The sequence below is a fragment of the Harpia harpyja genome, chromosome 5 (assembly GCF_026419915.1).
Source record: "Harpia harpyja isolate bHarHar1 chromosome 5, bHarHar1 primary haplotype, whole genome shotgun sequence".
NCBI lineage: Eukaryota > Metazoa > Chordata > Aves > Accipitriformes > Accipitridae > Harpia > Harpia harpyja.
In genome coordinates, this window is record NC_068944.1 from 57,354,005 (window position 1) to 57,376,669 (window position 22,665).

At 37.3% G+C, this 22,665-nt stretch overlaps 1 protein-coding gene across 50 annotated transcripts in view; it reads left to right on the top strand.

Annotated features, from left to right (window-relative positions):
- The window catches only part of RIMS2 (regulating synaptic membrane exocytosis 2), a 493,527-nt gene that overhangs the window by 204,467 nt on the left and 266,395 nt on the right, over positions 1 to 22,665 (top strand). For 49 of the 50 annotated variants that reach the window (XM_052787016.1, XM_052787021.1, XM_052787004.1 and 46 more), the window contains one exon: positions 11,462 to 12,387. In XM_052787016.1, coding sequence (XP_052642976.1) covers positions 11,462 to 12,387 — 926 coding nt within the window. Of the gene's footprint in view, positions 1 to 3,652; positions 3,879 to 11,461; positions 12,388 to 22,665 lie in introns of those variants that run through there. The other variant, XM_052787046.1, reaches the window with a different exon arrangement.

Here is a 22,665-nt window from a genome sequence, read left to right on the forward strand (position 1 = left end):
GTGCTATTAATAGCGTATCTTCCATATAAACCCAAGTAATCTAATCCATTGCTTTGGGAAATATTACCCTAACAATGAGGATAAATGAGCTTGGTGCCACAGTAAGGACAAATATAAGGAATTTAATTTGATTTATTTCCTTCTCAGCAAAGTTTCAGTTATATCTGGCATTAATCTAATTTCTGGAAGAAACACCCTGTGGAGGAAGGACGTTGAACTTATGTGATCATGGTTATCCTTCTCTCATTATTATATATTAATCTATTAATTTTATAACTTTTGTGTTAGTTCACCTGGATATACACATCAAAATTGCTATATACCGTGAAATATTCTTTGCCAATTGTAAAAGTCAAATTTGTCCGACTATCCATTTTGATTGTTTTTCTCCTGTAAAATTACAGAAACTTGATCTTCGTTCTCTGCTCCATCAACTCAAGCATCTTGAATGTCTTTTATAGTTTCTTGCAAAGTTAGCCTGGATCCCCAGCCTGATATCCAGTTGTTCTCATGCTTGAAAAGTGCTTCAGTGAGCATGCATTTAACATTTCTTGTTGTTTAGCTCAACAATGAAAGTAAAGGTTAACTTAAAAAATACTACTGATCCCAACAATCTGACAATAACAGTACTGAGACTGATGAAGTCATCACTAATCTCTAAAAGCTTTCATGAGTGTCTTCACAAAATGTTTTAAGTCATCACTTTCCTTAATTACTTTTTTCCTGTTCCTTTACTGTGTTTTCTTAGCTGATTGCTCACATTCTACTTAAGACTGAGTTATTGAGATTACTCTGTAATTTTCATAATAATCATGTGTTATCGAAGGTGCTGAGAACCTGTACGACTTGAACAATTCCCTCTCAGTGTTGCTCAGCTATTTGTCAATTGAGTCTAGTTGGTCTTGGCTGGCCTTCTTTTTGTTAGTTCCCATACCTTTTCTAGAAATGCTGTTGTTATGGAAGAAGTGACCAATGTTAGGTCCAAAATCTTCTAATATGTAGCCCTGAACTTTAGTTAGAATTTCATCATTCGTATCTCGACTTTGGAGAAACCTACTGAAAACTAGCTTCTTGGGTAAAGCAGGTTATGTTGGTTGACAGGAACTGTAAAGCATGAATTAGTTGGGATGTTTATATACACATGGAGTTACAAAATGAGCATTCATTTCTCCTGTGGAATATAAAAAGCTACCATCTTATTTTCTTTTTTAAGTAAGACTAATTAAATCTACCTTCATTGCAGTAGAATGCAGAATACATATAAGGGCTTGTTTATGTTACAAGACTAGGTTTATTCTAGTTGTTTCATTTTAAAGTGCCTTTGATTCCCACACAACTTTCTTGGAAGAAACATAGTTATATATTTCAGTGAATTTTCTTCTTGGCTATAGTGTTTCTAGTAGTTCTGCAAGGACTCGGTTTGCTTCCTGCTAGAAGAGGTTGGTATTTTCCTCCATATGTTCTATACTGTTGTCATCTTGACTGGATGCTACTTTTCCGTATAAAAGCTGCTAGGCAGCCAGGGTTGCCCTTTTCACTTCCAGGTGTTCACTTCCACACACTTTCTAGACTAGCTAGTGATCTTCCATATGGATTTTTACAAAGATCCGGGAATACATTTTCTTCTTTGTAAAGCTGCGTGTTGAGCCTCTTTTATGGAAGGCTTGCTCTGGTGCAGCCATCTCTAAGAGATGATCAGAGGTGAAGAAAAGAAGAAACTAAGAGGGGGCAACATCCAGCGCTGGTCTTAGCACTGCAGAAAAGCAAAGTAGCTCTGGTAGAAATACCTAATTCAGGGATCTGAACTGGGTATCTGAGGATGACCCTGCTATCTGCTGTATTTCATGAAACCAGGTTGTTGTTATGCACATGATGTTGTTACTGCATGGTAGTATGGTGGGAAGTTTTTCACACAGCGTCTCTGAAAACCCAGGCAGCACAGACATGGTGGACATCCCTACCTCCCAGCTGAGCCCTGGGATCTAAACTGAAGGAGGTCTGTCTAAGCAGCCGTAACGGTTCCATCCTGCACATTTGGGCGCATGTTTGGGCTCATGCAAGGACTGTGGATTGTGAGCCCAGGACTTAAACTACTGTGGAGCAAGTTCCTTCAGCTTGAAGAACATTGTAAAGTCATGTCCTACCAATATGTAATATAGGTGCTATAGCTTTTTACAGAAATACAAATTATTTTTCTGTAAACTTACGGTCTGCTTCTATGTTGGATAGAGTTAGGTACTGCTTTAAAAACACACACATTTAATACTGTCTCACCAGCACGTTGAGAATGACAGCTGAATTGGAAATTTAAAGTTTTATGTACCATGGTACAGACTGAAATATGAACCACAGAGATATTTTAAAACTGAAGTTCATTGTATGATATCACATATATATTGTAATTGTGGATAGAATAAAAAGAGAAGAAAAAGAAAAGATATGCTGACTCACATTCATTAGTAAAGTTACAGGTTTAGGAGTTCAACAATCCAAAACAGCCTGCAGAGATGTTTTTAGGCAACACAATTCTCATATGACTGTCCACGTTGCTGACATTTTCTTACTGTTTGATCATTATTAAAGTAGATATATTTTTTATTTAATAGTGATAATACCCTAGTAAAATGGAGTGTTTCTTTGAAAGAAAATTCTCCTCTTCATCAGACTTAAAGGTTTCCTTTGAAAAACCAGGATACTTTCAACTGCTGGGAAAAGTGTCTGCTGAACAGTCCCTGTGGTAAGAAACTGAAATACCTTAAAAAGATTAGAATCAAAATTGGGTGTAATGATGCACAGATGAAGTGTGTTATGACATATTCTCTGTGATGACTGAGGGAAAAAACTTTGGTGTCAGAATGCCTTTTCTAGGAGTATGAACTCACTATTATTGAGGTGGAGAAAATCTAGGTTGCTGCTAGGTCTGTATTTTTCCCATGCCACTTTATCATTGTTTAAATTCATTACAGTCAATTTTGGCTGGGGTATGGTGCTTTATATTAAATATAATTTATTTGTAAGCTAGTTTGCATACATAGAAGATGCCTTGCTTGTGAAATTGTGGAAAAATGTGTTTATAATTATTTAATGCAAATGACACTGTCTACACATTCGCTTTCTATTATTTTCACATTCTCACTGTACTTTGAAAGTGAGTTCTGATGGCTGTTGCTAGGAATAATTAGTCCATTCATTTTCACTGTTTTTTTTTTTAAATGGTATGTAAAAAGAGTATTTTCATTTCTACAGTATGTTCAGCATGTCTGACTGAAGTAGATGCTACAGCTATTTTAGCCTAATGGTTGAAAATTAAGTCAAAATTTGACTTGTAACAAACTAAAAATAATAGATATTATATAATTTCATTTGAGACCTAGAACACAAGGAAGATGCTGAACCTAGTAACACAAAACATGAAATACTGGAGCTGCACAATTTTAAAAATAGTTTAAATTAAATGCCTTGACCAGCATGTACATTTGTAGGCAATAGTACTGTAGCAAGGCACTAATCAGCTAAGTACCATAATCCTCCTTATAGGGTAAATTCTTACTTGACCTCCAGCTATATACAGCACATGGTAACAGCATTAAACTATAACACTCCTCTCATGCTCTCAATAGCTTCCCATTGGGTCAGCTCTCTGACTTGAATTGCTGTTTTTTCATATCCTAGACGCCTTATATTTTGTAACTGTGTTTGGGGGAAGGGAAAGGATTGTAAAATATATCTAAAAAATTGTGTCTCAAAATTAAGAGACTGTTCATATGATTTCACTGAACCTAGAGGATTAAATGAAAGACCTAGCCAGAACAGAAATTGATGTATTCTCATGAACCCGAGGCTTCCTACCTCCCAGATGTGCTGTGGCTGATCAAAAGGTAAAGCAGGGAAGAAAGATGCTGAATGTGTTGTGTGAAAACGATGTATAACGCTCAGCATTTTTTTTCTTTTTGGGGATGATTAGGAAGATATTTTTTACTTTTAGCAAAAAAAGCTCCATGGAAGTACTGAAAAACTTTTTATTGTGCTTCAGATATATGAGCATAGTATCTTTAACAAAGTCTTGTACTTTTCTTTAAATTAGTATTTTAAATTGTATTATATTTTCTGTGACAAAAATATTTCTCAAAAAGTTGGATTTCTTTTTATAAAAATAGTATATGCAGAATTTTGGAATTTTCTTGTATTTTATATTATTTGAAGTCCTTTTCAGTAACAGTTCAGTATCGTATTAACTCATTTTATGTTTTAATGTTTCCATGACCTACTATTCTTTTAACATCCCGGGTTTTAAACTCGTTTGAGACCTGCTGTATGGCAGCTGTTAATTGATTCCACCCTTCTGCAAATGATTTCTAGGATGTCAGTGCTGAGACAGGTAACTAGAATGCACATTCTGACCAATTATTCTTGAAAGCAATTTAATCCATTTAGCATTGTTTTTATGATTAGCTTTTTTAACAAGAGATTTTACTGAAAAAGTAGGTGACATATTTCTTGTTTATATATTAATTGGAAATAATTAGCAAAATATTCATTTTCAAAATGTTCAAAAGTAGAAATAAAGAAAAATCTCAGGATATTTAACCTATTTGTAAAAGGTAAGCATTCATCAATGTAGCTGAATGAACAGTAAGATTAAAATACAGTTATTTCTCTCTTTGCAGTTCTCTAAAATCAAATGATATGATATAAGGGCTATTGAAACCTCAGTCAAAATAAAGGGTAACAAAGCCATTTCTGCTGGTAGTCCCATCTTCCTATCTGTGATGTTCATGATGTAATAAAAAACTGTGAAATGAACTTATTACCTAAATATTTGTAGATTAGCAAGGAATATTTAAAATCAGTAGTTTTGTTAAGCAGTTCCTCATTTTTTCCATGTTTTGACCCTTTTCCCAATACAAATTGAAATTAGGCCTTGAAAGCTGCAGTGCTGAATTTTTGCTGAATTGCTTGTATAGAAAAGATGTGATTCTGAAGTAATTGTATTGGTTTATATGTCTGTGCAGTCATGTCAAGTTCAAAGCAAAGTTGTTATCAGTGGTGAATTTAATTACGTTAATGTTTTGTTACTACAGATTCCTTTCATTCCGTTGATACCAGCCTGCATTCAGTGAATTTATATTTTCAGATAAAATCTGATAGAGATCAACATCTGCAGTATCACTTTCATGCCTCAGTAAATTTTATAATCACCATTGTAAACTTAATTCATTATTGTTTGGAGATATTTAGCAGGAAGGTATTTTAATGGTTCAAAATATGGTTGCTGTAAAACAAAATTTGTAAGGCATGGCTGAAATGAGAAATGAAATAATGTGTCAGATGAACTTTACTTAGTGAATTGCTTAGATATCTGAGTGTTAGATGTACTTCAGGGCAGCCTGTTTAAAACTATATTGGTCAAGAAAGGTGATAAATACCTTTTATTTTTATCAGAGTAGGCTGTTAAACAAATTAGCTTGCAAATCGTGCATTGGTTACTTATGTTCATTCTTTTTTGGGGGTGGGAGGGTGAGAAACCAAGGAGAGGGGAACAGACAGATCAGAAGATTAATCTAGTGTAAAATTAGACAGCATAGAAGAACTGCAAAAAGACATCTTGGTAGAAACTGGAACTGCTTAGAACTCAGAAAAAGCTATTTTTTTCAATAAGCTGGAGCCATAGCTGCTTTGGAGAGTGTGCAAAATGATTTCTCATGCACAATGTGACTCAGCAAAAGCAAAGGTTATAAGCAGAGAATGAGAAAAGGAGTTAAATCAATACCAGCTAGTTTCTTAAAAGCACTTCCCAAAATAGGTAAACATTTTGCAGATTCTTCAGTATGGCAAAGGAAGTCTGTGGAAATGCTTTCATAAGAGTACCTAACAGTGAGAGAGTAGGACCCTCCCTGAGAAAGGCAGTCAGATCTTAATTTTGCATGGCAAGTTTTCTGGGTTCATTGCACTCACGGGAGTTTTGGTTGCAAGGTCCGGAGTGTGTTTAGTTCACCTTCTTGCAGCCTAAGAACTTTTTTGCAAAGTGTCATGATGGTGTTTTATTTGCTCCCTGTCACTGTTGTTTTAAAACATGTGCCTGACTGTCTGTTGAATACAACACATAGAAGTGTAAAAGTTTAGAATAGTAGAACTATTCTTGTATCATCACTCAGGAACCAACAAATGCTGTTTTCCTGAAAGGAGCCATATAGTAAAGGAGAGACAAAGCTGTGCTCAGTGTATTTGACGAGGTCTGTAACAAGAAGCCCTTTCTCCTGCATGGCTTTTGTGACAGAGTTCCAGTGGGAAATGTGAATTTTTACCTACTCCGAATTATTGTTTCATGTACTGAAAGGATCACATTTTGAAAACAGTGAAGCAAAATTACAATATGTGCAGGAAAAATATTTTCAGTTTTAATTTTTCAGTCATTTTTATTCCTTGCTAATTTACAGGAAAGAGAGAACAAAATATGAAAGGAAATTATAATTAGGTCTTACAAATAGGTGACCAATATTGTTTTCAAATAGCTGATGATGGCTCAGGCCCACTGAACCCTTACTATTTTTTGATTGACCCAAAACTTCTTATTTATAAAGATTTCCAAGTAAACGTAGATTAATTCAGGTACCCATATGTTTGAACATATCTTTAGAATGATAATTTCTTGAAAGTTTTCTCCAGTTCAGATGTGTCTTCTATTGGTCTGAGAACAAGATTAGTGGCCAGGAAGATCTGAGATCTAGTTTTGACTGCGATATAAATACTTTATATATTACAGTGTTTTTGAATATCTGTGGCTTCTGAAACGCAATGGAAACTTACCTTTTAAAATTTCCTTTTCCTCAGAATGCTTGGGTTAATTTTTAAAAATCTAAATCAAAGCAGAAGTGTGTTTTCTCTTCAAGGAAGAATACAAATGAATGTCAAAGACTTTCAAGGTATTTAGTTCCATTACTGAAATCAGAGCCATCAAAGCAGAATAGCTGTCTTATATTCTTCTATCCCATCTTTTAAGTACTTACTTCCTGTTGTAGTGTGGGGGAGTTGAATAATTTAACTTTATGAGCAGGAGGTCAGGTTACAGTCAAGCTATTTGCTTTTTCATAGTACTAGTGATACCTGTAGTGCATTGCAAATAATGTTTCCATCAGTGTAAGGTTAAGAGATGTGTGTTAAAAGACAAAATGTCATGTATCGATAAATTACAATTAAAAAAATAAATATACGGTGATAATTAGTAGAAAATAAGTTTCAGTTTCTAGATCTGAAAAAATAATATTTATAGAATGTGCCCGATGAAGAGATTTGTGCAGGTTCTAGAGTTTTCTAACCATAATAAAGATTTTATTTTATTACTGTTTCAAAGAAGCAGTAATCACAATGGCCTGGAGGATTTTTCAGTGGTGTGGTAACCTTTTCAGAAAAGGTGGTATTTGTTCTGAGGAGATATACAGTACTTAGTTGAGCTGGCAGCTGGAGGGCACGTCACAGCTGTTGACACACATTTAAAGTTCTCTTAACTTCTAGTATTCCAGGAAAGTCCTGGAAAGGCAGGACTAGTCATTTTCTATTGTGTATCTAGCTGGAGGTACATGAGGAAAGGCTTTTAGTAAGGTATCTTTAAGGTAGTTAATGGTGAGAAATATATTAGACAAAGGCTCATGAAGGTGAGAACTAGCTTGTGATCTAAAAATAACAGCAGATTTTTAATAGTAATGACTGGCCATAAGTTTTCATGAGTACTGTTCCTCTTACCATGATTTAGTAACACTGGTTTAAAATGTATAGCATACGTTGTGCAACTCTCTTTGTAGCAGGTATTTTTAAAATGAAAAAAAGTGACTGATGGTAAAAGGGGGCTAATAGTGTTGTGATGACCAGTAAAGAGAATGACAGGCTTGAATACTAAATGGTATGGTGACTGCTAGGCAGGATGAGTCCTCTCCTGCCAGCAAGGTTTCTGGCCGATCAGGTGTACAGGTACAGTTAATTTATTTCTGATGGATAGGATTACAACTTCTGGCATTTGATCCTGGTAGTGAAGCTAGATCCCTTCAGCAGGGATGAAATTAATTAGAAAGGGAGTTCGACAGTGCCAATCAACATAGGCCAGGAATTAAATTAGTTACTTTTATCTATCAGGCTGCTTCCTCTGAAGAAAAAGGTTGCTTTTTCAGGAAGGTCCTTATTCTTGCATGTGGCCTAGTACTTGCCACATGCAGGGCACCTGTGTAAAGCTTTTTTCTTCTTGAAAGGTTGGAATAGATTCAGGACCCAGCTGATCTTTATTTTACTGCCAGCCATAGATGGTGACATGTCCTATATTCATTTATTAGCAACAAAATGGAGGAAAGGCAATGACTGCTTGTGGTAGATGTAACAGACAAAGTTAGAAAATGTTTGTGTAAGAGGTATAAAAATATAATGCTAAATTGGCACATCCTCCTCTCATTAACATAGTTCATGCTAGAAAAAAGGGTGGATTTTTTAGTAAATCTTGTGCCAGTTTCTCAGACGATGTGTTTTCCTGATAGAAGTACATTTGCCTCAGCAAAAAGTCTACAATAAGTATTTTTACTCATACAGAAATTCCATCTTTTTTATCCCCTCAGCCTCTTCCTCCATGACTTTGTAGGAGCAATGTTTCCAGAAGAGATTTGTCCACTATTCTTTGCATCCATATGAGGACACTGTGATATAGAGTCGCACGTGTGTGTGTACATATATATAATCTCCTATATGTAGCTAAAACAATTCTTACTATTCTGTTGTTTATATTACTATAAATACATGCATGTAGATGTTTAATCCTGAAGAATGTGTACACTGAGTCTGCTCCAAGGCACGTGTGAGATTTGTCAAACTAGATTCTGTATGGTTTTGTGTGTTACACAGTTCATGATGGAGTTGACCCTACAAAACCATACTCACTGGAGTGCTTTGATGTCTTGGAGGATCAAATCTATGCTAAAATCTGTGGCTGTGAATACAACTTGATCCATATGTAATATAGACTGAGTATACACAATGTGAGTATTAACAGTAGAGTATGTGTACATTCCATGTGCACATGTATTTGTCTCAATCTTGCAATGAGATCAACATGGATGAATGCCATATCTGTTGAGTGCAATTTATTCCAACTGGATTTGCATAAAGATAAAAGATTTTGCCTATATGGGGGACAGAATTGGGGAGAGGAAATTAGGCACTTTTTTTTTATAGGCGTGGCAGTAATTTTCAGCAATGTAGGTAATTTGCTATTGGAACAACTTATTTTGCATGTGGCATATTTCTCATCAGCTGAAGTATTTAAATGAAAAATATTTATTTTCCTTAAAGTCAGTTTCCACATCTAATCTCTGTTGTCTTAATGAAAACTTCTATGTCTTTACAAACTGTCTGGGTTCTGGTAGTTGTGTTGTCCAAACTGTCTGTTCCTCTTGGCCATTCTGGTTTTAGACTTGTGAAACTCTGTTCATGTCACATTAGAAAGACTCAACCTGAGTCCCCACTAGCAGAATCCATAGAGTTTTTGTTAAACTTACAGACGTTATGATTTGTGCTGGTACTAACATGACACTTTAATAAGACAGGTAGGACATCTTAGCTTCACCATAAGCAAATAGGCATCCAAATGATGCTTATATTACTTGTCATGCTTCACAGGAAGAATTGCATTTTTGCAAGATTGAGTTAGTTTCCTCATTTGCAGATGCCTTTGTAAGGCTAAAATACTTTAATATTTACAAGGCAAGACTGGGTCCAAATCTTTCAAGCACAGTTTAATGACCCTGTGTGGTACCTAAGACAGGATGCAATTTGCCTGTCACACCAATACGCATGCTCTGCTCAGACAGTTTTGGTTTTCCCTTGCTGAGCAGAGACCGCATTTCATTTCTGGCTTTGAGAAGGGCATTTTCCCACCTACTAACTAGGCAGAGCCCTTTCTACTTTCCTGGGCACCAAGGAGAGCCTCTTTTTCCTTCTCCCCTTCACTAAGTTGAAGCCTTTCCTTATCCCTTCTAGGACAACTGTGGCAACAACAGGGTTGTGTCTTTCCTCTCCTTTTTCCCATCCTTCCCGACACTAGGCAGGATCTCCTGGTTGCTGACTGCAAGGCTGCCCTTCAGGATCAGTGGCTATTTGTAAGGGTAGAAAACATTTTCAAAGGGATCTTAATTATAAAGATAGAACTAAATATAAGCGGAAAGGGCTGGTAACACAAAAATAGGTTCACATACATATTTTTATTACTTAAAGCTTGAGGTGATCTATCTTATCCCAGAGAAGGCCCACTTCTTGATCTCTTTTATCCACATCTGGGACCTTTGCTCCAGTTTCCTTCAGGTAACTCCTTCAGATCCATCTGGGCTGAAAAACTAAGTACGAATCTGGACATGTCTGGGAGTAGCATTTTAAATGCTCTTTACCCTATTAGGATTGATAAAGGCAGGATCTGAAGCTCCAGTTTGTTTTTTCCCCTATGAATCACTACTCCCTATTTAATTGATCCCTGCTAATCAAGTAGCAAACAATGTTGTATCAAACAAACAGAACATATAACATTCCTAATATATTCCAGACACATCCTCTATTAAAATATTGCCTATAATAAAATCACATGCTTCAGTGAATCATTTATTAGTGTCAGGAAGGAATATCTGCTGATAATTCTTTTTTCACCTTCCTCTGAAGCCTCAGAAGTTGTCTGTGGCTAGATATCTGCTATGACAAAGAGTCAAAGTGGTACAGGAACACCATTCTCGTATCTGGCTGGTGTGTCTTGCTCAAATGCTTGGACTAATACTATCACCATCCCTATAGGAATGGTAAGGATTTTTTTGTCAAGTCAGACAGGCAGGACTTTGAAGCTCTTTCCCTTCTTAGGCAACACAAAAAATGTTTTGTTTTCTGAGTTCATCTGATTTAGACAAGTGCTGCCACTGGATCTTTGTCTGTCCTGTTTTATGCCCTTGGCACACATTATAGTTTTGTGGGAACTGAAACGTATATTTCTAAGCAATAATGGCTGCTAAAAGATCAAACTAACTGAATGATCCATCTAGCCTTAATTTCTATGGTGGTTATAAAACCCTATGTAATGGAAGTATATGGTCAAGTTATATCGCTGTAAAATGATTACAAAGGATTATAAAATTTTGGTACTTGTAAAGCAGTTATGACTACAAAGTAGCACAAGTATTTGTATTCTATATTTTATAATTCTTATTAGCATTTTTCCTTTAAACCTGTTTTTAATTTAAACTGTGCACCATAAGCAGATATGTAGCATGACATGCTTTCTTTAATTTAGTACAGAAAATGTGCGAGCACATTCACAGAGAAATGCAATAAATGGATTTTTTTTTCCACCAGCTGATCATTCTATCATTTAATTAGAATTAACTGTATATTTGTGCTGCAAGAAATATTGACAGAATTCTCTTTCTTCTTTCTTGTCATGATTATTTAGGAAAAGAAGCCCATCAATATCAAGAGAACAGAACAGAAGATACGACCAAAGGGACGAGAGAGACGAATATTCACAGTATGCTACATCAGACAGTGCGATGCCCAGGTCACCATCAGATTATTCAGATAGACGGTCGCAGCGTGGGCCTCAGTTATATGAAGAACCTGAACTGGGTGATTATAGAGATTCCAACAGAAGGAGTCGCAGGCGTTCCAAGGAGTATCCGGTAGAAGAGGAAGATGCACAACACAGGGAAGAATATGAAAGGCAGCGGAGGGAAGAGGAATACCAGGCACGGTACCGAAGTGATCCTAATTTGGCTCGTTATCCAGTCAAGCCACAACCGTATGAGGAACAAATGCGTATTCATGCCGAAGTGTCCCGAGCACGTCATGAACGGAGACATAGTGATGTCTCATTGGCAAATACCGAGTTGGAAGATTCTCGGATGTCTATGCTGAGGATGGAACGACCGTCGAGACAAAGATCAGTGTCTGAGCGTAGGGCTGCCATGGAAAATCAGCGTTCATACTCTATGGAAAGAACTCGAGAGGCTCAGGGACCAAGTCCCAATCGTCAGAGGACCACAAATCATAGCCCTCCTACACCTAGGAGGAGTCCAATTCCTCTGGAAAGACCAGACATGAGGCGCTCTGATTCATTACGGAAACAACACCATTTGGATCCCAATTCTGCCGTACGGAAAACAAAACGTGAAAAGATGGAGACCATGTTACGGAATGATTCACTCAGCTCAGACCAGTCTGAATCAGTCAGACCTCCACCACCAAAGCCCCATAAAACAAAAAAGGGAGGTAAAATGCGCCAGGTTTCATTAAGTAGCTCAGAAGAAGAACTGGCATCCACTCCAGAGTATACGAGTTGTGATGATGTAGAGATTGAAAGTGAAAGTGTTAGTGAAAAAGGTAAGATTTCTAATTTTTTGACTGTTTCAATATATAGATGTGGTTTAGTTTCCATTCAATTATATGTTTATTTTACCTGTTAGAATTGATTGCAACCACATATGTACAGCCCTTCGCAGGTGACTTAAGTTTGTTGTGATGGAAGTTGTTTTTTTCCCATTTTGTGTTTCATTTACTTAAATCTAAATTTAAAGATTTACATGGAAAAGAACATCACAGCTACTAGAAGTATTTGAATACATTAAAGGAAAAAACATGCCTGCTGAAAAACCTGTTAATTAAATCTGCAAAGTATCTAAAGCTGGACTGTCATATAAGGCAATAGTTTCATATCCATTGATACCAGATTTGCATACTCCTGGATCACAAGTGCATATTTGATCTGGATCAAGTGTGGGTGCACGACCACATTTCTCTTGAATTAACTAAAGCGCATGATACAGAGCTTATGCCAGTTTCATGCTGTCTGCTGTGGGTTAAAAAGCATCTGATCTGCAAAAAACCCTGTGTATATAAAGTTAACCCATTCAAGTTTTTAAACAAATTTAAAATGACTGATGTGGTTTATACCAATGGAGGTTTCTTTTCGCTGCTATGGTGCTTTTCAGTTTTAGTGCCTTTTAGGATTCATGATGTTGGAGTCACTCCACTGTCAGAAAAAAAAGCTAAGATTAATTGAAATTATTCCCAACCTATCCAAAGGTAATGTATGTCTTAAATATGAAAGCATTGGGGACCATCACTTTAAACTGAATCAAATGAATAATATTAGTTTGCTTACCTTCTTGTATGTTGTTGGTCTAAAGCACAATAGTTACAACCTGTTTTCAGGTTATTATTCCTATGCTAGTGCACCTTTACTAATTCTTATGAATGGTCATCTGCTGTTGTGGATTGGAATTAGAAAATTTGCTACTCTTTGTTATTAATATTGCTATCAAATTTGTTCTGAAGCAAGTAATTAATTACAGTTAGTGAAGTAACTCTGAATTTTCATATGTCAATAGAGCAACCATGGTCTGATAAATAAGGAGCAAGACAGTGTAGAATGGAAGGAAATTTCACCCAGGTCAAAGTAGATGGTTACATGCACTTACATGAAACAACTGTGATGAAACCTTGACTCCCTTAGTCTTCCTGATGAGTAGAAAAACTTCTATGAACTCCAGGGTGTTCACAATTTTGTTCTTAGTAGCAACCTTGAGGAAAATAGACCCAATCAATATATGAGAAGTAGTAACAAAGTGTTTATTTAATAAAATTCAGCATAAGAAACTTAGGATACAGAATAATATACAAACAATATATTTTTTGTACACATAATATACAAAACATATACATTTAAAACATGCTATACAATGTTAGATTCTCTGTTATCATAATAATCTGACATAAATTATAGCTTTCACTTAAATAATTTTGTATTTTAGCTGTCAAAGAAAACATTATTATCGATAACAGTATTCAATAATAATGATAATATCATGTCTGTGCTGATTTCTGAGGTAGTGAATGAAGCTAAATTGAGCATGTGTTTTATAAATGAATGAAAGTCTTGCAAAATTTTCCAGGAAAAAAGTGCTCTGTTTTATGTTTTGTTAATCTTGACTGAATTACTGTAAGCAGTTTTCATGACATGGCCCAGTGGTGGCCTGTGGCTGGAACCAGTGTGGAGAACAGCCTTGGTTTTTCATAGAGAATGAGAGCAACTGCTTGAACTGGGGAAGAGATCTGACTGCTTCTGACGCTGCCTGCTTCCAGCCTGAGCTGGAGGGTCCTGTTTCTGCCCTTGCTGATGGGCTGGGAGGCAGTGACCATGCATGGAACAGGCAGCCATCCCAGCAGTAACACCTGTACCTGGAGCCAGGGCCAGCTGGTGCCAGCTTCAGCAACCCTGGTCACATTATCGGACAGTATCCTCAGCCCCATTCATACTTCTAGCCCACTCTTTAACCCCTGGAGCGGAAGCTCTGGAAAAGTATTTGTTTGAGTGGATTTGGGAAGATTTGGCTTCTGCTAGGCATGAGGAAGAGAGATCTTCTAGGATGAAGAGGAAGAGGGGGTCTCAGCACCTGGGTCCAGACTTCACAGCTGCTATAGCTAGACCCACAAACTCCTATGTCATTCTTTTTATTTTCATGAACCTCGCTTACCGTATAAACCAGCCTGCACTCAGAGTCCCTATAAGCAAGTGATTTCTTCATGAATATCACCAAAAGGAATCGAGCACATAAACCCCCACCAGCCTTCCTTGTATTGCAATACATTATTTCCTTAATTAATAAAATAAAATAAATTAATTTAGACACCTCCTGTAAAAATGGGTTTCTCCTCCCCCCAAATTACTTGTTTTCTGCCCCTCAAAAACTCCCCAGACCTGGGGATTTCTCAGCTGTCCTTTTAAGCCACATACAAAGTCTGTTTGGCCAAAGATATAATGATAAATGTAAAATATTTGGCCTTGGAATGATGAAGGGTGGCAATGTTAGAGTGAGAATTTGGATGCAGTAATAATAAGTTTTCCAAAAGAGGAGAATAATTTGTCCTCCAACTCTTTCTCTGTGGAGTACCCATATCTTTTCACAGATTCTGCAAATAAATATTAACAACTGCTCAGCTGTGAGGAGCAGCCTTGGCCTGAGCAGGAGGAGCAGCTGTTTGCTGAATTACATCTGAGATTTTACAAGGCCCTGACATTGTTTCTAAGAAACTAGTCTGAAAGTTGTGAGTTATCTGAAAATGTAGGAAAAATTATCGTCATGTGCTCTTAAAAGGGCTGAAAGTTTGCCTTTTTAAGCTTTTCTCCAAAATGAAAAGGATTGATACATATATATTGTTGGAACATATATATGCATACAAAATGAAATAGCCATTTCATTTCACATGTCCAACAGAGACATGGACTAGCTGCTGGACTAAGAGCTCTGGGAAGAGCATCCGTTATTACTGAATGCCTGTGACTTCTAGTATTTGGGTCTGATCTCTTTTCAGTAGCTATCTGCTTTGAGGTAATTTTTTCCTTGATTTTAAAAAATGTAATCTGATTGTTTTCATGGAGGCGACAAGGCAAAATCATTTTTCTGCATGTTTCTGGTAGTGGCCGGAGAAACCATTGCCTTGGAATGGTCCTGCCTCCTCTCTAAGGGGGACAAGGGAACCTGTGAGCAGAGAAAGCTGATGAACACGTAGACAACACTCAGGCACCCAGTAGACAGCCACATGAAACACAGGCATGGAGAAGAAGCATTGTAGATGTAGATTCAACTGCAGAAGAGAAGATTCTTAAGATACTGCATAGTTTTTGTAATGCAACTATATTTGGACCAGGAAATTCGGGTCATAAACTAGGCTGAGGACTGGCATATTGGCATGGGAATCAGGAGGCTTCAAGAGGATTAGCAGACAAGGGGAGGAAGTTTAGGAACTGCAAAACAAAATGTCATTGGGTGGCTGGAAACAGGTGGATTGAGATGGAAGCGGAAGCTGAAGAAAAAGAGGGTAGAGCAAAGCAGGTAGGTCAAACCTGTGACCTGTAGTTTGGGAAGGACAGATAAAGGGAAGGAAACAGACCTGATAAACATAACTGGGAAGGTGAGAACTGGAGCTTCCTGAGCGGTAGGTTAGAGGATTCTGAGATTGGCTGAGAAGCAGAAGCAGCAGTTTGGGGTTGACGGTGAGTGGCTGGGAAAAGGGTGTTCAGAGAGAAGGACAGGAGGGCTGAGCTGTGCTTCAGAGCTTTGGCAAAGAGGGACTGGGACTCCCTTAGCAAGGAGCGTGGACCTGACAGCATTGACCTGAGGCACTGAGAAGGGGGTTGGCGAGGTGAGAAGTGCAGGACTATGGTGAGGAGCCAGTGGTGTGACAGACCAGTTCATTCTTTAAAAGGTCAGGAAACAATGCATGACAACACTGTTAAATGGACATAAGTGAGATTATAAATGTGTTCACTTGAAATTTAGGTTGTGCCAGAATTAGACATATTTTGCAGATTGAATTTTGTGCAGATCTTCATACACATTAAAACTGTCCTTGGTGACATAACTGAATACTAATTTACCAGATGGCCTCTGCCTTTTTCTGTGCATAGGATGAAAAATTCTTACTTATTGTGCTATTCAATATTTTCTGAAGCTCCCAAGATTTTTGCCAAGTTATCTAAGGGACCTTTATTTACTCTTGATGTGAATACCAGGCTTCTGAAACTGCAAAGACAGTGTCTCCATTTGCAACACTTGTTGCCAGTCCTGGAGATCAGGGTAGCAGATAGTCCAAGGCTGTATCTCCGTGGCAGGATTCCCCATCTGTGTGAGGAAATACACTTTTCAGAGGAAAAAAACAGAAGGTGACCATATGTTTTGAACCAAAATATTAGGTATATTTCTGTTTTCCCTAATACTGAAAGAACAAAATTGCTTAAAATGTTAGAGAAAAGCAATTCTTGAAATGCTAGTGTTTTTATGAAATTGTAAATTTTAAATGGCAGCATAATGGATCCTCAGTCAGTAAACATAAAGATCATAATGACTTACTTTTCAATGTTCTAGATTGTTCAGTTCACCAATTCTTTCTCAAAACCATCTCAGTTTACTTGGTTCAATTTCAAGGCTCTGAGAAACATGGTTTATAAAGTAAGAGTGGTTGTGGTGTTAATTGCAGTAAAGTGAACATTGAACTATGTCATCTACAAAGCTCTAAATGAAGCTATGTTTTTTGTGGTGTGCAAGTTAGGCGAAGCTGTCTCCATCACTTGTCCATTTTAAGTGTCTTCTATTGTGAGGGAATATTAAAGTATTTTTTATTTGCATTTTCAGTTAGATGTTTGTCAGTGCAATTGTAAGGAATAGGCCTTAGGGCAGGTTTGAAAGGCCCCCCATAATTTCTCAGCCAGCACGAAGCAGATGTGAAGCAGAGTCCTACAGGCTTATTCTCTGTGTCTACAGGCTTTCCAGGTAGAGTTAGAAAATTAAACAGTACCACTGCCCATATATTCCTTGTGGCAATACTGTCACACCTGCAGTCCGCCAAAGTGCCGGTCTGAAGAGACTTGCCACAGCCACGCTCAGAAAAGCCAGTGGTTCCTGGGGCTGTCATACCCCCACTCAGAACGTAGGCAACAGAGAGGTGACCTGCGCTGGAGCTGGGGTTCCTTCTGCTCCTTCCCCAAATATTTTGGGGGTCCTGGATGTCCTACAATTCTTTAAAAATCTCTCAAACACCAGGGTTCCAGCAAGAGACAATCTCACACGGAGAGAGATAATTCATTCAAGGAAATCCAGGTGCATGATAGCTCTAAATATTGCTCTAATTTGCTCTAAATATAAAGTAGGACATAGTAGATTTTCCAATGGTGGTAAACAGTTCAGGCATACGCGCATACCATGCTCCCAGCCACCTTCCAGAGCACCCTGCGAGAGGTATCTGTTTGCACAGACAGTGGCTGACATCTGATGTGGGTGGAATCTGTGGTGGGAAAGGCAAATGTGTCTCTGTTTTGTCAGAGGTGCAGTTCTTAAGTTTAGTGTTTTCTTTCACTGTTCTTTTATTAAAACATGATAGCTAGATGGATGCCCATTTTTATTATCAAAGAAACTCATATGCATAGAACCATAGAATAATAGAATCATTTAGGTTGGAAAAGACCTTTAAGATCATCAGGTCCGACTGTTAACCTAGCACTGCCAAGTCCACCACTAAACCATGTCCCTAAGTGCCACATCTACACATCTTTTAAATACCTCCAGGGATGGTGACTCAACCACCTCCCTGGGCAGCCTGTTCCAGTGCTTGACAACCCTTTCATTGAAGAAATTTTTCTTCATAACCAATCTAAACCTCCCTTGGCGCAACTTGAGGCTGTTTCCACTTGTTACTTGGGAAAAGAGACCTACACCCACCTGGCTACAACCTCCCTTCAGGTAGTTGTAGAGAGCGGTAAGGTCTCCCCTCAGCCTCCTTTTCTCCAGACTAAATAGCCCCAGTTCCTTCAGCCGCTCCTCATAAGACTTCTTCTCTAGACTCTTCACCAGCTTCATTGCTCTTCCTTCTTTGGATGTGCTCCAGCACCTCAATATCTTTCCTGTAGTGAGGGGCCCAAAACTGCACACTGTATTTGAGGTGCAGCCTCACCAGTGCTGAGTACAGGGGAGCAGTCACCTCCCTGCTCCTGCTGGCCACACTATTTCTGATACAGGCCAGGATGCCGCTGGCCTTCTTGGCCACCTGGGCACACTGCTGGCTCATATTCAGCTGGCTGTCAACCAGCACCCCCACCATAACATGTGGATAGATAGGCTGCAGTGATCTTGCATGCTTCAACGTCCCTGTGTTATTGACTGAAAGCTGCAGAGTGCAGGCTGTGTGAGCAGAAATGTGTGTTTGCAGGCCAAGGCATTAATACGCTGTTCTTTGTCACTAAGTGCATTGAAAACATAGATATATAACCCTGCCTTGGCTTTGTTATGGTCATTTACAAACATATGAATAACTGCAGTTTTTCATTATAGAAGTTAAAAAGGTCCTCATGTCTGGAACAGCTTGCAGGACCTACTTGTTTATTGCAATATTCAAACCAATCTGGTAGACATACAGTTTAGTTTTTGACAGAGAATGAAGTCTATTTGGAAACAATATACTCATCACAAGTTGAAAATGTATGGTAGCTTATGGTGTGAGGAGCAGAAAGCACACTTTCTGAGTGCTACTGCAGGAACAGTGCATGTCTTACATAAGCAGAGATGCCAAGCAAGTGGGATACTGTCACAGTGCTCTCACTTTTAAATTCTAAGAGATAAGGGACCTGATTTCAATCCTAATGTGCCAGTTTCATATATCTTCAACAACTTTGGCTTCAAAGTTACACTGAGCTAAATTAGATCAGAATGAGGTCATTGTTTCTAAAATTTGCTTCATTCAGGTTAGAGAGTTCCTGAAAGTCTAATTTCTCTGGAACAAATTATACTAGAAGGCAAAATTTTAGGACTGATCTGCAGCACTTGACTTAAACACAAGAGGCTTTGAAATTGCACACAGTTTCAGTGTAGAGATATCTTAGAATTCAAAGTATGACATTTTGAATGGTCATAAGGAGAATAATTGATTATTTAAAATGCTGAGATGTTTGACATGTTTTATTAAGAGCCAGATTTGAGGGAGTCACAAAATTTCTTATTACTATTTCACTTAGTATTGCAGTGTAAGAGATTGTGTTTTGCATTTATAAAGAAATAATTTTTTCCGTAGAGACCTCTACATCTTATGTAAGGTAAACGTGGTTTTAATGTATAAAGAGTTTGACTGGAAATTCAGAATTCTGTTTTTCTATTTCTTCTTTTTTTTTTTTTTCTTTTCAGCTTTCTCCTATGAACTGCCTCTATTTTAAGTGCAAAGATAAGAAATATTGAGAGATAAGAAATATTACGCTTTTCTCCTTATACGTTTAAGGAATAAAAAAATCACTGCTTTTAAAGTACTTCTTACAACATCGAATGAGAAGTATCTTGCTACTTTAAAATATTAGTATTGGCTATGAGTTTTCCTACAAAAATATTTTTCATAGGTGTGTAGATGATAACAGAACTAGAATGTTTAAAGATGCAGAGATTTCTAATAGTAAAGAATGCTTTTTTATATTTTTGCCAAACCTCCTACTTTAGACACTTCTTTGTTCCTTAGAAGATAAAGGGATGTGATCTTCTGCAGCATTTAGAGGAATCTACTATATAATATCTTAAATTTACAGTCACTTAAACTTGGCATAAGCCAATAATATCCCTCACAGAAAGAGCCCTGCCTTTTCCCAATTCTTGGCTGCATATTCACATCCTTATATCACTCCTTTAGCTCTCCTGGCAGAAGCATTCAGGCAGGTACACACTGCATCAAAACAGGAAACTTTTGTGGGGTAACACTAATTAGGCAAAAAGATGGTAAATATTAACATTTGAAGCTTCTTGATAAAATTATATTGAATATCTTCTTAGATATTATAATGCATGCTGAAAAGATGGTGTGTAACTGATTATGCCATATGAGAATCTGAGTGTAGACAGGGATTTGCTGAAGTAAGGAAGAAGAAATATTTTCATATAATAGTCAGAGAAGACAGAATATTTTCTCATAAGTAAACAAACATGAATAATTTCATAGCATTTTGATTCCAACAAAAAAGTCTACTTCTCAATTTTATTGATTAAAAACTTGACTAAATTACAACCTGAACCTTCTATATGCAAATGTACACAAACCATTAAAACTGTAATTCTTTAATCATATTTCCTTTTACTTTGGGACTTTGCTGGAACTACAACTATAGCAGAAGTGTTGTGTGGGCACCAGATTAATTCTCTCCTGATGTGATGCAATGGAAGAACTATGAGTTATTATTAAAGTATTTTAGTGCATTAGTTGTAGTTATTTATGGTTCCAGATGAGATTAAGATGATTATTAATAGGACAACATGGTTTTTAATACTTTTAACTTAGAGAAAAATTTTATCATTGGAACTTATCTTCAGTTTATATTTTTAACACTAGCTACAAGATGTATTTTGCCCTGGAAATTGTCAAAATTTTCTATTCTGAAGGTAAAGTTGTTTCTTTTTCTGCCATTGAATTGTCTGAGTGACCAATCTTAAAAGTGTCATATAAAGCATTTTTGTTTTCTTTGAGCACCTTTCAAATTTTTTTCAAATTTAAATGGAAAACAAAAGAAGCTTGTGTTATACTTTCAAAATAATTTCCCATTATCCTTTCACATCTTGGTAGCTGGAATATTTGCTGAATAAACTCAATAAATATTCATTAACCTTTTACTGTAAATAGCAATGAAAGAAATTACTGTCAAAACATGCCTGGAAGTGATTAATCCTAAGAAATGCAAGGCTTCCTATGGAGTTAGTTCTCATCTTACCCAGCCTGGTCCACTTATTTCTAATCAAAATTTCAGTTTAACTAAGTTACAAACTTGGGACTTGCGATCTGAGTCTTGCATCAGAAGGAATTGCTATTAATTCATACAGATTTGGCAGACATAAGCCAAAATGAAGACCTGATGGATTCTGTGTAAAACATTTCAGTTCTTTACAAAGCCATGATAGAATAAAAAGCCACCATAGAATTTTTCTCTGAAGTTTTCAGAATATTTAGCTAAATACTGTGATACTTATAGACTTTTCACAGAGGAATCCCAGCAAACAGAAATAATGACAAAAAAAAAGGACATGTAATGTCTCCAGAATACATGGGGCATTTATTTTTTCAAATTATAATTTTCAGCATACTTTGATGAAATCATTATTCTTCTAGTAAAACAAAACACTCAAACCTGTCTGTCACAGATCTAACGACTGGATTAGACTCAGTGTCATTTTAAATTATGTTAGTGCTTTCCTATGACATATTTAAACTGATTTTGCAGGTAATTTTGCTACTTCCCCAATTAACTATCAGAAACTAAAAGAGCCATTGTCAAATAATCTTAATTAATTTAAAAAATGATTATTTAGTTAGGAGTATTCTATCAATAATGTGGCATGCTTCTTTTTACATTTTCTTTAAAAATGTAAGCATCTTCCTTGTTCTGCTGTTATTTTTATGGATATTAAAGGATAGGGTAATCAGAAGGGAAGAAGTAGAGAAACAGAAGTGGAGGGGGAGTAAGCAGAATGGGCTGTATATATGTTATTTACTTGAAAATTGGGTTCCTAGGATGCTCTGTCCTTTAGCCCTGTTGCCCCAAGCTTCCCCAAATGTGCCATCCAAGACCCGGAGTTAGTCACAGAAGCTGCTTGAGATTAAATTGAATATTGTCAAAGGTGAGAACTGGAAGCATATGTTTGCCAGAGGAAAGCATATAATATCCATCTTTTCCCAGTTCTCTCCCCATCCAAGCCTCATCCATTGCAAATCACAGTCCAGGCACCAGGAATATTTGGCATGAAAAATCTAGGTAAAGTGACACCAATTTCTGTGTCCTTTAATGGGTCTGGCTGTAATTTCAACTACAGCTGTTCAGGGGCTGCTGTATAACATTGGAACTGGTCCTGTGATGAAGGCAGTACCACAAGGGTGAGGGGTGAGCCAGGCAGCTTAGGGCAGGAGCTGTCCCAGCTACAGTCCTACAGAAATCTGTCCCCACTTCTCAGTCAGAGCCCTGAGGAGGTGGCCAAATTTTTCAAAAGGGTGAAACACTGCATCTCCTCACCACCCCACCAGTGAAAATCGGCCAAATAATGAGTGCCTTTGAAAATCAGGTCACCGGCCTAGGAATCTGATTACTGA